Here is a 16,340-nt window from a genome sequence, read left to right on the forward strand (position 1 = left end):
ATCTCGGTGAGACCGAGATCCCATCGGTGAGATCGAATTGACTAGGGTTTCTGGCAGTGGCTATGTCAAGTGAACTCGGTGGCGCCGGATAGATCAAATCGGTGGGGCCGAGTTTGACTTTTGGTTTGGGACATATGTGGAAATGAGAAAGTGGTTGAGGGCTTTGGAGCATATCACTAAGCACTTTGAGCAAGGAAGCCATTAAGCAACACCTCATCCCCTTTTAATAGTATTGGCTTTCCTATGGACTCAATGTGATCTTGGATCACTAAAATGAAAATTTAGAGTCTTGAGCTTTTGCCAATCCTTGTCCTTGGCTTCTTGAAGGGGTTCCACATCCTCTTGTCCATGCCACTACACTGTTGAACTCATCTGAAATATACTAGATAAAGGTATTAGTCCAACAAGAGCTATGTTGACATTAATTAACAAAATCACTCAGGGAGCACTTGTGCTTTCACGCACTTATTAAAAACGAGGGCGGTGAATGACAAGCTGATCAGGATGCCCCAACCCCCAGCGTCCCATCTGAAAGAACAATGCGGTGCCCCATGTTTGGTTTTGGTAATTGATGACAATCTCTATGGACTAATGGTTGCCTTGAGTTATATTTGAAGGTTTTGTCCATAGGCTTTTCTTGAAGTACATGTGTTGGTTTCAAGGAGAGTTTGTGTTGACCAAGGTGATATTCAAGGAATTATCTAAAGATTGGTCACGTGAGTGTTGAGCTTATTGCAAGCATGTCTTGAAGAAGAAGATTGTGTGATCATTCATGTCTACCTTCAAGACATCATCCAAATGAAGAGAATTTGAAAGATTCAAGGTTGCGATGTGCAAGTTCAAGTGGAGCATCATGAAGAGATCAAATGCTTGAAGCTTGCCGTCCATTATGGTAACAATGGATTTATGAAGATGTGCCGAAGAGTGGCTCACCCATAATGGAGTACGGGGAGCAATCAACTAGTCTTCATCGAGCCAACGCAATCAAGAAAGGTGGTCCAACTTGAGGGAGTCAAGATCATCATCATCTAGCTCAAGTGGACCATGTGCAAGCCAAAGGTTTGCCCTTGATAGGTTTTCTATTTTTCCGGTCTCATGGTGGTAGTTGGGAGACCGGGTTATAGGATCAATAGCCGTACTATCAAGGGGGGCTCTCGATGAGTAGCTTGATCGTATCGTTCGTAGAGAGCTCAAACCATTGCATCCTTGCATCATCTTTTTTGGTTCTTCTCCTTGTGAGATTTGGAGCTTATGGTCATTTTCATGACAAGCTCGTTTTCATCGAAAACGGAGTTCACGTGCATCTTCTATGATATTTTTAATATTGGAGGTTATGTCGGTTCTTCCTTTTTGGAGGTTTCACTCCTCTATTTGTTATGATGTTTTGATGCTACTCGTCGTCTTATATCCAACAAGCTTGAGTTTGCTCAATTCAGAGCTCATTTGCAGAAGTTTTGGCAGTTCTGGTTTTTCTTGGAGTATACTTGTTTTCGTGGAAGTGGCATAAGGATGGCGCCAGCGGTAGTACCGCTGTGCCGGAGCGGCACTACCGCGTATCGCCACAAGCGGTAGTACCGCCTATGGCCATAAGCGGTAGTGCGGCTCCGGTTCCGCATTGGTACCGTCTCGACTCGAGACATAGTTTTCTCGTGTCGGGTTCAGCGGCAGTAGGAGCGGCAGTAGGAGCGGTAGTACCGCTCGTGTGCGGTAGTATCGCGGCTACCACCGTCCCTAGTACCGCTCAATGGCCCTCCTCCCTATTCCTTCTCCATGTACTCGTGGTAGGCGCTGTGCGCGGTCCCAGCAGTAGTACCGCTGGGCCAAGCGACAGTACCGCTGCGACCAACGGTAGTACCGCTGGCTCCAGCGGTAGTGCCGCTCATACGGCTCTGCCTCGCACTCTGTTTTGCTCCGCTCTCCGTGTTCTACCACCCGGGCGGTAGTACCGCTCCCCTGAGCGGTAGTACCGCTCGTGCGCGGACTGAGCACATAACGGTTGGATTCGGGAGCTCCTATAAAAGAGGATCTTCTTCCCCATTCAATCTTATCCTTTGAGCTCATGTTCTTCCTTAATTGTTGACCTTCTTCAAGGTTGCTAAATCTCAATCCCTCCATGGATTCTTACTAGTTTTTTAAGGGAAAAAAGAGAGGAGATCTAGATCCACATTTCCACCAATCACTTTCTCCTCTATGTGAGGGGAACCCCTTGGATCTAGATCTTGAAGTTCTTGGTGTTCTCCTTCTTGTTTTTCCTCTCATTTTCCTCCCTAGCATTAGTTGCTTCGGTGGGATTTGAGAGAGGACTTGGGCACTCCGTGTGCCCTTGCCATTGCATTTGATGCATCGGTTTGACTTCTCCATGATGATACGTGAAAGTTACAAGTTGAGAAGCTTATTACTCTTGGGTGCTTGGTACCCTTGAGCTTGTTCCTCTTGGGTGCTTGGGCGCCCTAGACGGTTGGTGGTGTTCGGAGCTTAATCATTGTGGTGTAAAGCTCCGAGCAAGCGACGGGGTCTCCAATTATGTTGTGGAGATCGCCCCGAGTAATTTGACGGGTTCTGGTGACCGCCCCCAAGGGTTGCCAAAGTGTACGGGTTCGGATACCGCCTCCAAGGGTTGTCATTTGTACGGGTTCGGTGACCGCCCTCAAGGGTCCCTTAGTGAAATCACGGCATCTTGCATTGTGCAAGGGCGTGAGGAGATTACGGGGGCCCTAGTGCCTTCTTGGGGAGCATTGTGCCTCCACACCGCTCCAAACGGATATTAGCATCCGCAAGGGTGTGAAATTCGGGATACATCGTCGTCTCCGCGTGCCTCGGTTATCTTTTACCCGAGCCCTTTTACTTATGCACTTTACTTTGTGATAGCCATATTATTTCTTGACATATATCTTGCTATTACATAGTTGCTTATCTTGCTTAGCTTAAGTTGTTGGTGCACATAGGTGAGCCTAATTGTTTTAGGTTTTGTGCTTGATAAATTAACCGCTAGGTTTATTTCACATTTGTTCAAGCCTAAACCATAATTATTTTAAAACGTCTATTTATTCCCTCCCCTTTCTAGACGACATCCACGATTTTCACCATCGATCGATCTCCTGCATTGCTCGTGCTTGACAGTGTCACCTTGATGCTTGCGTGTGCGAGCTGGAGACTTCCGACGTTCGGGGGGTCTCGAGCGATGCTATCCGACCTCTTTTGGGATGCCCAACCTCGCCTCAGCGGGTCTACTTCTCGCGCATTGGGGAGAAGGAGTGTGTTGTAGTGACGGGATAGAAGGGATCGCGAGGATCGTAAGAGGAGCAAGAAACTGGGAAGTGCACTCTTATCTCTTACGGAAGGTCGGGTGACCAAAACAGCTGAAACGATTTGGTAAGCGTTGATTGTTTTATAAGAGTTGGCAAGTTATGAGAAAATTGGTAAGTGATGATGATTCGTTAATGGGGATGCGAATGAATAAAGAGGGAACAAACAAAAATTGGATGCATATCATTTAGTTGAAAATTATAAGTGTTGACTGTTCTCTAAGAATTGTCAACTTATGAGAATATTGGCAAGTGTTAATTGTCTTCTACGAATTGGCAGCTTATGAGAAAATTGGTAAGAATTGATAACGTAGAGGCGAACAAACTAAGAGGAAAAGACCAAAAAGTGGAAACTCATGGTGAGAACGATTGAGAAAAAAATAGGAAAACCCAGCATCAGGAGGACTGGAGGAGGAGGTGAGGCGAGACTACCAACTCCTCTTTAATATTAGCGATGACTAGAAGAACGCCCGTGCGTTGCAACGGGGCCACATTAACTTTAAGAGTTTAATATCAATTATGTTAATATTACATTTAATATTCTCATACATATCAAGTGACATTGGTTTTGGCATTTGAAGATTGATTACCATCCGTTAGTTGGGTTACCAAAGAAAAAATCAATCACCATATGTAGAAAAAGGAACTACATTGCACATGCTTACACCTCATCTACTCGTGAGAATATATAGAATTGGAGCAAACAAAATCATATATAGAACACACCATCACTGTTTGATACTCCTGCATGCATTAGTGAAATAAGCACACAAGTTATAAAACCAACTTAGTACAAAGCATAAGATGAAAAATTCTTAGTATAGAACATACGAAAAAATCCCCACGCCAACACTATGTGCCCTAAAAACAACCACAAGCGGTCCTGCATCATCATTTATTCGGTACATGTACAATCGTGCATCTGCTCCAGCTTATCAGAAACACAGACAATCATTATGCATATTTTTCACAAGGTAGCTCAATATGGAACGACCTTGATTGAAACATCATTTCACTATAAATTTGAAGAAAATATGAGATTGGGTCATACACTAAAATACGTGCACATGAACTTCCAAAGGCCATGCTAAAATAATATTAGATTTGGTAATTTTGGGATATCCTCACATGAAGTGATACCAAATAGAAACTTCATCATTTAAATACTCATCGACAATTTTGAGAAATCCTTACAGGAAGAAAGAGCAGATAGAAACTTGATCAATCTAAATACTCCTATAATGACCTCAACACCCTTAAAGTATATATGGACGCCTGTGCCACACCGCGTCGATCGCGCCCTCCACTGCCGTCGCGCTCGCCGCAGCCCCCGCACCACTGTGACCCGCGCACCCTGGCCACGCGCCACACTCTTGCTAGCTGCGCTCGCCCCGTCTGCTGCCGCCTATCCTTTCGTGCGCCCCGCAGTCGCGCCCCTGCCTCGCGCCCCCTCCTGTCACGGCCATCTTCTGCCGGCCGCCCCCTCAGCCACGTCGGCCGCTTGCCCTCGCCTGCTCCGTGTTTGCTTCCTTCTGCTATGCGCTGCTCTACCGCTGGTACGCTGCTGCGCCATGTCCTCGACACCGCCATGGACAAACATGGCGGAGGGATTGTCGATGGAGTACGAGGAGGAGGTGACAGAGAAGGTGTGGAGAGGCAAGAGGTCTGGGGTGGCGTCAGCTGGCTGTGGTGGAGGTGTTTATGCGAGAAGGAGCCGGAGCGGAAGGAGAGGTCACAATTGGAAAGAATCGCAAAAAAAAATCATAACCTGAAGATCTCATTCAAAAAATTGCTAATATTGATGGAGGGGTGATTTCCTTCTATAGGTGGAAAACATAGGAAATATTGGTTGTTATCAAGGAAAGGTAAAAATTTAGAAAAGTTATGATTTTGAACTGATTTCTATGCAAATAGGGTTTTATTATTTGGTAACGTGATATCAGTACCTGCTCGTTTGTGACGTGTCTGATTAAAAAAGTTTGCAAATGTTAAGAAACTATTTATTGGGAGAAAAGTTTGTGACGTGTCTGTTATTTGTTTCCTAAAACAAATTTCACTAATGAGAGAAATCGATTGATTTAGATAAGTTGGGAAAGTTAGATTAAAATATATTATTTATTTTCTGAAAATCTGTTATTTGTTTTCTAAGACAAATTGAACCAATAAAAGGAATCGATTGATTTGCATAATTTAAGAAAGTTAGATCCGTGATTTGTTATACATTAGGAAAGTTCTGGTTGTAATAAAGAGTGGAGAGAAAAATAAACCGATGGACCAGGGTGGGAGGGGGTGGTGGGAGGAGAGACAAAAAAGCCAGCGAAAAAAACCAGCAAAAATAAACCGTGGAGACTATTCACCAACTGCTGCATTAAAAGTAGATATGACGATGATACACTACACTTTTCTAATACAGACTATATTTTTAGGCCATAGTGAACATTTTTTTAACAAATTGTGTTTCTTAACCATTTCCTATTTTTAGTAGATCCTTATATATTTATAGTCTTTTTAAGAAAAGTTCACACAACCAGGTTTTGGAGCAAAATCGACTAGAAAAATGAACAAACCAAAAAAAACTGCTCAGTAGAGTGTGCCATGTATCGCCAGAGTGGGCTCGCGGCCCATTACGCCATATAGCCACCTATCGCGAGTGGTATTCTTATTGGGTCTGGATGCGTAAATTTTAAGCCTTCCCAAAACCAAAAGCCCAACGTGTTGCCATTGAGCTAACAGCATGTTCATGTTTATAAGCAGGCCGCGATCTACTAGAAGGAAAATAGCAGGGATTTTTGTTTTTGTTTTGTTTTCTCCGTTTTTTGTTTGATTTTCTTATTTCTTCTTCTGTTTCTTTTTTTGTTGTTGTACTTCGTTTTTTCTTGTTTTTTGTTTTGGTTTCTCTTTGTTTTTCATTGTTTCTATCCATATTTCTTTTCTTTCTTCTTTTTCTTTGTTTTTTTCCTTCTCCTTTTTATCTGTTTCTCTTTGTTTTCTTTCTCTTTTTTTGGTTTCCCTTCTGTATTTGCTTCTTTAGTTTTATTTTTTATTTTCTTTTTTCTCTGTCTTATTTCTATTTCTATACATTTTTTGAATAGATGGTGAACATTTTTCCTAAATATTTTCAACTTATTTAGTACATGGTTAACACATTTTATATATGTTTTAACATTTTTTAAATGCTTGACTAATGGTTTTAAAATAAAAATATTAAAACTTTTTGAATACATGGTCAACATTTCTTCTATACACATTTAATATTTTCCAAACGCTTGATTAACATTTTTCAAACACTTGTTCAACTTTTTTTAAATGCTTGATTAACATTTTAAAATACATGATAAAAAATATTCATCATCTATACCCCTATACAGTGTGTGAATACTTTTGAAAGATGGTCGTTGGATGAAACCAATCCGACGGTGCAGAGATGGCAAATCCAAGCACTACTGGCCGTTGGATATCATCTACATTCCACCAGATTTTGCCACATGTACAATCTAGAAGGCTCCATCGTTGAATTTAAGCAGAATGCACAAACCTCAAAACACAAGCACTTCTCATTTGTTCTAAAATCTACCGTATCATAATTGCCATTTTTTTCTAGATGAATCGTCATTATTTGTTTTTTTACTTTATACTTTACAACACGCAATTCCATGAATCTTAAAATAGATTAGTTTTTTTTATAGAAGCTAATTGATTTTGAATGAGATGAACTATAAGAATTAACAAACATCTACATTGCATATATATGACTCAAAGCTTACATGCTATAATGTGGTATTTATTCATAATTTGGTTGACAAATCTCATGCGTGCAATGCACGTGTACCTTGCTAGTTTATGTAATACATGACCAATATATTTTCTATACACATTTAACATCTCCCAAATGCTTGATTAACATTTTTTAAATACTTCTTCAATTTTTTTAAATGCTTAATTAACATTTTTATATACATGAACAAAAAATCATCATTCTTTTAATAGGTGATCAACATTTTTTATATACACATTCAACATTGTCCGAATGCTTGTTCAACATTTTTAAATAATTGTTCAACATTTTTAATACGTATTCAATATTTTTCAAATGCTTGTTCAACATTTCTAAAATGTGTGTTCAAGAGTGTTTTTTGTAACATATTTTAAAGTATTATGAAAATTACAAAATAAAGTATAAAGAAAAAACATAAAAGGCCGTGGCCTGCCGTGCGTGTGGGCCAGCCCATCTGGCTCCCCCTTCAGCAACTCTGAAGCTGGTGGACTCGATGAAGGCGAGATATAGGCCCTGCAAGCCTGCGACCCCGTGGCGGTGTTGCCTCCTCCGTCCAACTCCGGCAGCTTCTCCCGCCGGGCGCTCCCCGCCTTCCTCTCCTTCATAGGCCCCGCCACGACCGAACTCCCATCCCATGGGGGCTTCCGAGTCTCTCCTGGCCAGGCAGCCGCAGCAGCAGCAGCGACCGCAGTGGGCGGACGAGATCACGACGGTATCCGACGGCCGGCGCGACGCCGCGAACGAAGACCCTCTCCTCCGCCGCATCCGGTCACTTACCATCGTAAGAAAACGAATCCATCGGTCCTTTTCTCCTCGCTGTGGTTTTTTTACTGCTAATTTTAGCATTTTGATTGGGGATTTTGAAGGCCCCGCCGCTGTTGAGCGGTCAGCCAGCGGCGGGCTCGGAGACGGAGACCAGCTTCACTGATATTCTTGTACGGAAACCCTCCGGCTCCTCCTCGGCGGCCTCTGGTGAGTAAGCGGCATGCTGCAATTTTGGTCAGGGAAGAAGACGTTGTGGAAACCTATACTCTGACCAAAATTAGCAGCAAGTTAGTTGGATCTATCATAGGTGTTGGCACGAGCTCATCCATTTCTTGGTGATTATCTGTAGGCAATTTGAGTCCAAATCTGATGTTTGAGCTTTTCGCTATGTACCGTGAATGGCAAGAAGAGATGGCCAAGGAAATCAGTGGAAGACAGGTAGGTACAAAATTTGTTTTGATGTTGTTTATAAAGAGACAGTAACTTGCAGAAGATATTTCTCACTTAACTTATGGAAGCAATTGCGTCTCATCTCATGCTATATTGTGGCAATTGGATAGGATATATAGGGCTTTCAGGCTACTCATCAATGCTGAGAAATCTTCTTCTGTTCCTGTCGGAGATAACATAATCCTTCATGAATTGGTGCTTGTTCTGTTTGCTGACACTTAGGATGTTCATAGCTTGGTTTCTCGAGATGCGAATTTTAGCACCTGTGTCATATTTCTATCACATATTAAACTGATGGTTTTGCTACAACCCTCCATTCAAGTTAATAAAACCATTGGCACCGCACTATGCTTGTAGAGTAGAATAGATATTGAAGGATACTCTTAGAAAGTACAATACATAACTTAACTGACCAATTCTAAGTGCTCATGGTAATTATCCATTACTTAGAACATAGTTGAAGAGATTTGATATTGTAAAATTTGCAATTCATGCCTTCCATTGTCAACCATTTTATAGAGAGGAGCTCTTATGTATTGCAGGGAGAGCTAGAAAATAAGATAGAAACGGCAGATGCATTGGCTGTTAAACTTCTCCAGCGGTTCAATTACTCTGTTTCTTCGATGAGATCAACCTCTCACAATCTTGCTGAAGGTAACAAATGCAGTGTTTTATTAGATAGATATAGAACAATCAATGGAGAAGCTGGAACTATTCATTGACATTGCATTATGAATTATTCGCAGTTCATCCACTGCAGGTGGAAGTTGGTGAATTGAAGGGCAGGTTAACTGAAGTAATAAGTAACTGTGATGCATTGTGCAAGAGGATTACTGCAGAAGGGCCAGAAAGTTTGCGAACGTCCGTTGAACCTTTCACCACTGGCATACTGGGGACGGGAGGTGGATCCCCTGGCCCAAAAGAGCAACCCTGAGGACACTAATATGCCTGATTGTCTGAACTGCTGGTGACATAAAAGGCACTGCAGGGAACTACATAGTTACTCCCTCCGTTCGGAATTACTTGTCGCGGAAATGGATCTATCTAGACGTATTTTAGTTCTACGTACATCCATTTCCGAGACAAGTAATTCCGAACGGAGGGAGTACTACGGAGGATGTCGATCAGAACGATGTGCCATGGGACATACTTCCTCCGTCCGTAAATAGTGTTAGATACATCTGTTTGAGCGACAACTAATTCTGGATAGAGGGAGTACTCTTTTCTAGATTGATTGGATTATTGGTTTCCTTTTGTTGGAGTTCATTCTCTCCTCTTGTAGTGCTTAACTTCCCTTGTGCGCGCGCGTGCGCGTTTAGTGCAAAAACTTCCTACATTTGTTTACAGAGGTAGTACGTTACACCAAACTACAATAGTTGAGGCAACTATCGAATATTATCAACATCTTTTCAAAGCTTCAATTATTTTAGATAGTAAAAGAACATCTTCAAACCCACCCCTTTCTCCCTCTATGTAAAATAAAGTAACTCATGGTCCAAATATTTTTTGCATTTTCTTCATGCCGTATCCGAATGAGTTTTCTCATAATCTGTTTGCAATTCGAATGACAAATGAAAATAGTTGAACTATTGTTATGTGTCGTTGATACTGAATATATATTTTTGCAGCTCAAATTTGACTATCCCAATTAATCCTTTGCCGCTAGTTGATTCGACAGTCTATTAGAGTTTCCGCAACAAAAATAAATAGTACGGTATGGTTGTTCTATAATAAGACGTACTCCCGTTTCTAAATATTTGTCTTTCTAGTTATTTCAACAAGTGACTACATGCGAAGCAAAATGAGTGAATCCACACTCTAAACTATGTCTATATACATCCGTATGTGGTAGTCCATTTAAAATATCTAAAAAGACAAATATTTAGAACGGAGGGAGTACTATCTAGATTGGTGCTTTGTTGAAGCAGAAGAAAAAGGTTGAGAAAACGCGAATGGGCCCAGCCCATTTGGTGATGTTCAGAATATGCTTATACCTTTGGACACTAGGTACCCCGAGGGAAATCGTTCCCCGAAATCACTAAATTAAGGGGCACCCATTGCAAAGATCACCCTCGCCTTCTCTGGTGGTGACAAGTGATGCACTGCATGCACGTCACTTGTCGCAACTATGGAGTTTTCCTTTTTTTAAAGATTTTTTTAAATGTTTTATTTCTTAAACCATGCGTTCAAATCATGAATCATTTTCACCTTTCGATTTCTGGCATCAAGATCTTTGAAATTAGATCCCATGTTAATAGGTTTTAACATACTTTTTTCGTATGCCTTGTGGTTAATGTAATGCACCTGCTACCTTCAAAGATGTATGACGGCTATATTCTCTGATTTTTATGAAAAAATTGTTGAGGTATTCGTGGATGATTTTTCCGTTTACGAAACTTCTTTTGATGATTGCTTAAGCAATCTTGATCGAGTTTGCAGAGATGTGAAGAAACTAATCTTCTCTATAATTGTGAGAAGTGCCACTTCATGGTGAACGAAGGTATAGTGCTTGGGCATAAAATTTCTGAACGAGGTATTAAAGTAGATAAAGCTAAAGTTGATGCAATTGAGAAAATGACATATCCTAAAGATATTAAAGGTATAAGAAGTTTTCTTGGTCATGTTGGTTTTATAGAAGATTCATTAAAGACTTCTATAAAATTTTCTAGGCCTCTTACTAATCTCTTGCAAAAATATGTTGCATTTTTATGATGATTGCGTAGAAGCCTTTGAAATATTTAAGAAAACATTAATCTCTGCATCCATTGTTCAACCATCTGATTGGAACCTACAATTTGAAATTATGTGTGAAGCTATTGATTATACTGTTGGTGTTGTTCTAGGACAAAGAGTTGATAAGAAATCGAATGTTATTCATTATGCTAGTAAAACTCTAGACAATGCTCAAAGAAATTATGCTACTACTGAGAAATAATTTTTAGCAGTTATGTTTGCATGTAATAAATTCAGTTCTTACATTGTTGATTATAAAGTAATTGTTCACATTGATCATGCTGCTATTAAATATCTTATGAAAAATAAAGATGCTAAACTTAGGTTGATTAGGTGGGTTCTTTTGCTACAAGAATTTGACTTGCATATAATTGATAGAAAGGGAGCTAAGAATTCCATACCTGATAATTTGTCTAGAATGGAAAATGTTCTTGATAACCCACTGCCTATTAATGATAGTCTTTCTGATGAACAATTAGCTATTATAAATGCTTCTCGTAATACTCAATGGTATGCAGACTATGCTAATTACATTGTTACTAAATATATACCACATAGTTTTACATACCAACAAAAGAAAAAATTCTTTGATTTAAGACATTACTTTTGAGACGACCCACATCTTCATAAAGAAGTAGATGATGTTATTAGACATTGTGTACCTGAGCATGAATAGGAACAAACACAACGGAAGTGTCATTCTGAGGCATATGAAGGACATCATGTTGGAGATAGAACCGCACATAAGGTATTACAATCTAGCTTTTATTGTTCTACTCTCTTCAAGGATGCACGTAAGTTTGTCTTATCTTGTGATGAATGTCAAAAAATTAGTAATATTGGTAGACGTCAGAAAATGCCTATGAATTATTCTCTTATTATTGAACCATTTGATGTCTGGGGATTTGATTATGTGGGACCTTTACCTTCAATTCCTCTAATGGGTATAACATATTCTAGTTGTTGTTGAATACGTTAGTAAGTGGATAGAAGCTATTCCAACTAGTAGTGCTGATCATAACACATCTATTAAAATGCTAAAAGAAGTTATTTTCTCGAGGTTTGGAGTCCCTAGATATTTAATGACTGATGGTGGTTCACATTTTATTCATGGCACTTCCCGTAAACTTCGTGCTAAATACGATGTTAACCATAGAAGTGCATCTTCTTATCATCCTCAGTCTAGTTGTCAAGTTGAATTGAGCAATACAAAAATCAAATTAATTTTGCAAAAGACTGTTAATAGATCTAGAAAGAATCGGTCTAAGAAACTTGATGATGCATTATTGGATTATGGAACTGTGTATAAGAATCCTATGGGAATGTCTCCGAATAAAATGGTTTATGGAAAACATGTCATTTACCTCTTGAGTTAGAACATAAAGCATATTGGGCAATTAAATAACTTAACTATGATTTCAAACATGCCGGTGAAAAGAGGTTATTTGATATTAGCTCGTTAGATGAGTGGAGAACCCAAGCATATGAAAATGCTAAGTTGTTTAAAGAAAAAGTTAAAAGTTGGCATGATAAAAGAATTCAAAAACGAGAATTCAAAGTGAGTGAGTATGTTCTATTGTACAAATCTCGTTTCAGATTCTTTGTAGGAAAACTTCTCTCTAAATGGGAAGGATTGTATATTATCGAAGAAGTTTATCGTTCCAGAGCTATCGAGATCAATAATGCCGAGGGCACTAATCCAAGGGTAGCCACTGGAAAAAGAATTAAACATTATATCTCAGGTACACCTATTAATGTTGAAACTAACATTATTCGAACTATGACACGGAAAGAACACATAAGAGAGACCTCCCGGAACACTTTAGAACCCTGAGAAGGAGTAGGTATGTGATATGGTAAGTAAACCGACTTTGAAAATTCCATCAAAATAATTTCTGTCCGTTTTGGAATATTAGAAAAATACAAATAAGAACCAACCGAGGGGACTAATACGTCCATTTTGCATCATGTTCTCCTATTGTTATTTATAATGTTTTTGACCAATATAATACTTTGTAGTACCATTCTAATGCATTTTCTCTCTTAAATTGCAAGATTTACATGAAGAGGGAGATTGCCGGCAACTGGAATTCCAGATCTGAAAAAGCTATGTGAGAGATACCTATTCTACACATCTCCAAATGAGCTGAAATTTCCCAAAAAATTGTTTTGGAATAAATAAAAAATACTAGAAGAAAGAAATACCAGAGAGGGCCACCCAGGTGCCCACGAGGCACTAGGGCACGCCCACTCCCCCAAGGCATGCCCTGGTGGCTTGTGGGGCCCCTGGCCAGCCTTCGATGCCCATCTTCTGGTATATATGCCCATTTTCCCTCGAATAAATAAGGACACTACTGCAAGATGCTGCTAACGCGACACTACGATCAGAGACCCTTCGAAAAACTGTGTGCGATGCCATAATCGCAAATGGTGTTGTATGAAAACCGTCAGAAATGTGTAAAAAGTTTGCGATGATGGATGCATCAAACAGGGTTCAGGTTTTAGTTGCGTGTGCGATGAAGGGCATACGGTTCAGTTCAATGAACTGTGTGCAATGAGGAGGAACAAAAGAAACGGGCAGCCAGATGGAGGCGTGTGCGATACACATGATACGGTTCACTCGGATGAATTGTTTGTGATTAGGCAACACAAAAGAAACGGTCAACCAGATCAAAGGTGTGTGCGTTACACGGCATGCGGAGACATGAGAACAGAAACAGTTCAAATGAACAAGATGTGTGTGATACGAGGCAAACAGGTCTGTAATCGGAGACGTGTGCGAAGACCGATAACAACACACACGGTTACTGCTAACAAGCCGTGTATGTTGTGAGCAAACGATTGCTGGTATACAATTGTGAGTGATTGATGAAAACATCACCGACGGGTTCCATTGTTTAGTCCGTGTGCGATGTGATTTTCTTTGTCCGCACAACATCTACGCTCTATCTACAACATCAACATGTATACTTAAAAAGACAACATTGCATAACCAAATTAATCATACAATTACACAAGTGACTACACACATAACATTTCCACACACCAAAGAAAGCAATTACATGAATACTAAAGTAGGAGAAACGAGGATCTAATCATCTACTTATTGTTGCAATGACGCTTGCCATTGCTCTGCTTCCGGCTGGATCCCTGGCCATTTTGGGGAAGGAGGGACTTCCTCATGTCAACGATCCGCCTGTACATGTCGTAGCTCGTGGACGTCTCCTTGGCCGCGCATGATACGTCTCCAACGTATCTATAATTTTTGATTGCTCCATGCTATATTATCTTCTGTTTTGGACATTATTGGGCTTTATTATCCACTTTTATATTATTTTTGGGACTAACCTATTAACCGGAGGCCCAGCCCAGAATTGCTGTTTTTTGCCTATTTTAGAGTTTCGCAGAAAAAGAATATCAAACGAAGTCCAAACGAAATGAAACCTTCGGGAACGTGATTTTCGGAACGAACATGATCCAGGAGACTTGGACCCTACGTCAAGCAACCAACAGGGGAGCCACGAGGTAGGGGGCGCGCCTACCCCCCCCCCCCCCCCCCCAGGCGCGCCCTCCACCCTCGTGGGCCCCCTATTGCTCCACCGACGTACTCCTTCCTCCTATATATACCTACGTACCCCCAAACGATCAGATACAGAGCCAAAACCCTAATTCCACCACCGTAACTTTCGGTATCCACGAGATCCCATCTTGGGGCCTATTCCGGAGCTCCGCCGGAGGGGGCATCGATCACGGAGGGCTTCTAAATCAACACCATTGCCCTTCCGATGAAGTGTGAATAGTTTACCTCAGACCTTCGGGTCCATAGTTATTAGCTAGATGGCTTCTTCTCTCTTTTTGGATCTCAATACAAAGTGGAGATCTATTCGATGTAATCTTATTTTGCGGTGTGTTTGTTGAGACCGATGAATTGTGGGTTTATGATCAAGTTTATCTATGAACAATATTTGAATCTTCTCTGAATTCTTTTATGTATGATTGGTTATATTTGCAAGTCTCTTCGAATTATCAGTTTGGTTTGGCCTACTAGATTGATCTTTCTTGCAATGGGAGAAGTGCTTATCTTTGGGTTCAATCTTGCGGTGTCCTTTCCCAGTGACAGTAGGGGCAGCAAGGCACGTATTGTATTGTTGCCATCGAGGATAACAAGATGGGGTTTTTATCATATTGCATGAATTTATCCCTCTACATCATGTCATCTTGCTTAAACCGTTACTCTGTTCTTATGAACTTAATACTCAAGATGCATGCTGGATAGCGGTCGATGTGTGGAGTAATAGTAGTAGATTGTAACGCCCTCGATGCGGCTATATATCCTACGTGTTGAAGCACGACTTAGAGGCATAACCGCATTGAAAGCAATGTCGCAAGTGAGGTAATCTTCACACAACCCATGTAATACATAAGGGAAAGAGATACATAGTTGGCTTACAATTGCCACTTCACACAATTACATGAATAAAGCATTACATCAACCAAATACAATCAAGGTCCGACTACGGAACCAAAATAAAAGAAGAACCCCAAATGCGACAAGGTCCCCGATCGACCCCAACTGGGCTCCACTAGTGATCAACTAGAACGGAACAACACAAAGGACAAGATCTTCACCGAGCTCCTCCTTGAGCTTGGTTGCGTCACCTGCTTGGTAACATCAGCACCTGCAAACTGGTTTTGAAAGTATCTGTGAGCCACGGGGACTCAGCAATCTCACACCCTCGCGATGAAGACTATTTAAGCTTATGGGTTAGGTAAAAGGTATGAGGTGGAGCTGCAGCAAGCGACTAGCATATATGGTGGCTAACATACGCAAATGAGAGCGAGAAGAGAAGGCAAAGCACGGTCGAGAAACTATGATCAAGAAGTGATCCTAGAACAACCTACGTCAAGCATAACTCCAACACCGTGTTCACTTCCGGACCCCGCTGAGAAGAGACCATCACGGTAACACACGCGGTTGGTGCATTTTAATTAAGGTCAACTTCAGGTTTTCTACAACCGGACATTAACAAATTCCCATCTGTCCATAACCGCGGGCACGGCTTTCGAAAGTTCAAATCCTTGCAGGGGTGTCCCAACTTAGCCCATCACAAGCTCTCACGGTCAACGAAGGATATTCCTTCTAGCGGGAAGACCCGATCAGGCTCGGAATCCCAGTTACAAGACATTTCGACAGGTAAAACAAGACCAGCAAGATCGCCCGATGCGCCGACATCCTGATAGGAGCTGCACATATCTCGTTCTCAGGGCAACACCAGATGAGCGCTCCATACAACTAAAACCAGCCCTCAAGT

General features: G+C 41.0%; 1 protein-coding gene across 1 annotated transcript; it reads left to right on the top strand.

Annotated features, from left to right (window-relative positions):
* The first annotated feature begins 7,575 nt into the window (after window positions 1-7,575).
* LOC125553479 (uncharacterized) lies at window positions 7,576-9,639 on the top strand. The gene is made up of 5 exons (XM_048717256.2): window positions 7,576-7,861; window positions 7,947-8,052; window positions 8,195-8,283; window positions 8,838-8,949; window positions 9,042-9,639. Exons 1-5 carry the CDS (start codon window positions 7,715-7,717, stop codon window positions 9,227-9,229), a joined length of 642 nt encoding a protein of 213 aa, XP_048573213.1. The 5' UTR covers window positions 7,576-7,714; the 3' UTR covers window positions 9,230-9,639.
* The last annotated feature ends 6,701 nt before the right edge of the window (window positions 9,640-16,340 follow it).

Source organism: Triticum urartu, chromosome 4A (assembly GCF_056163025.1).
Source record: "Triticum urartu cultivar PI428250 chromosome 4A, HENAU_Tu73, whole genome shotgun sequence".
NCBI lineage: Eukaryota > Viridiplantae > Streptophyta > Magnoliopsida > Poales > Poaceae > Triticum > Triticum urartu.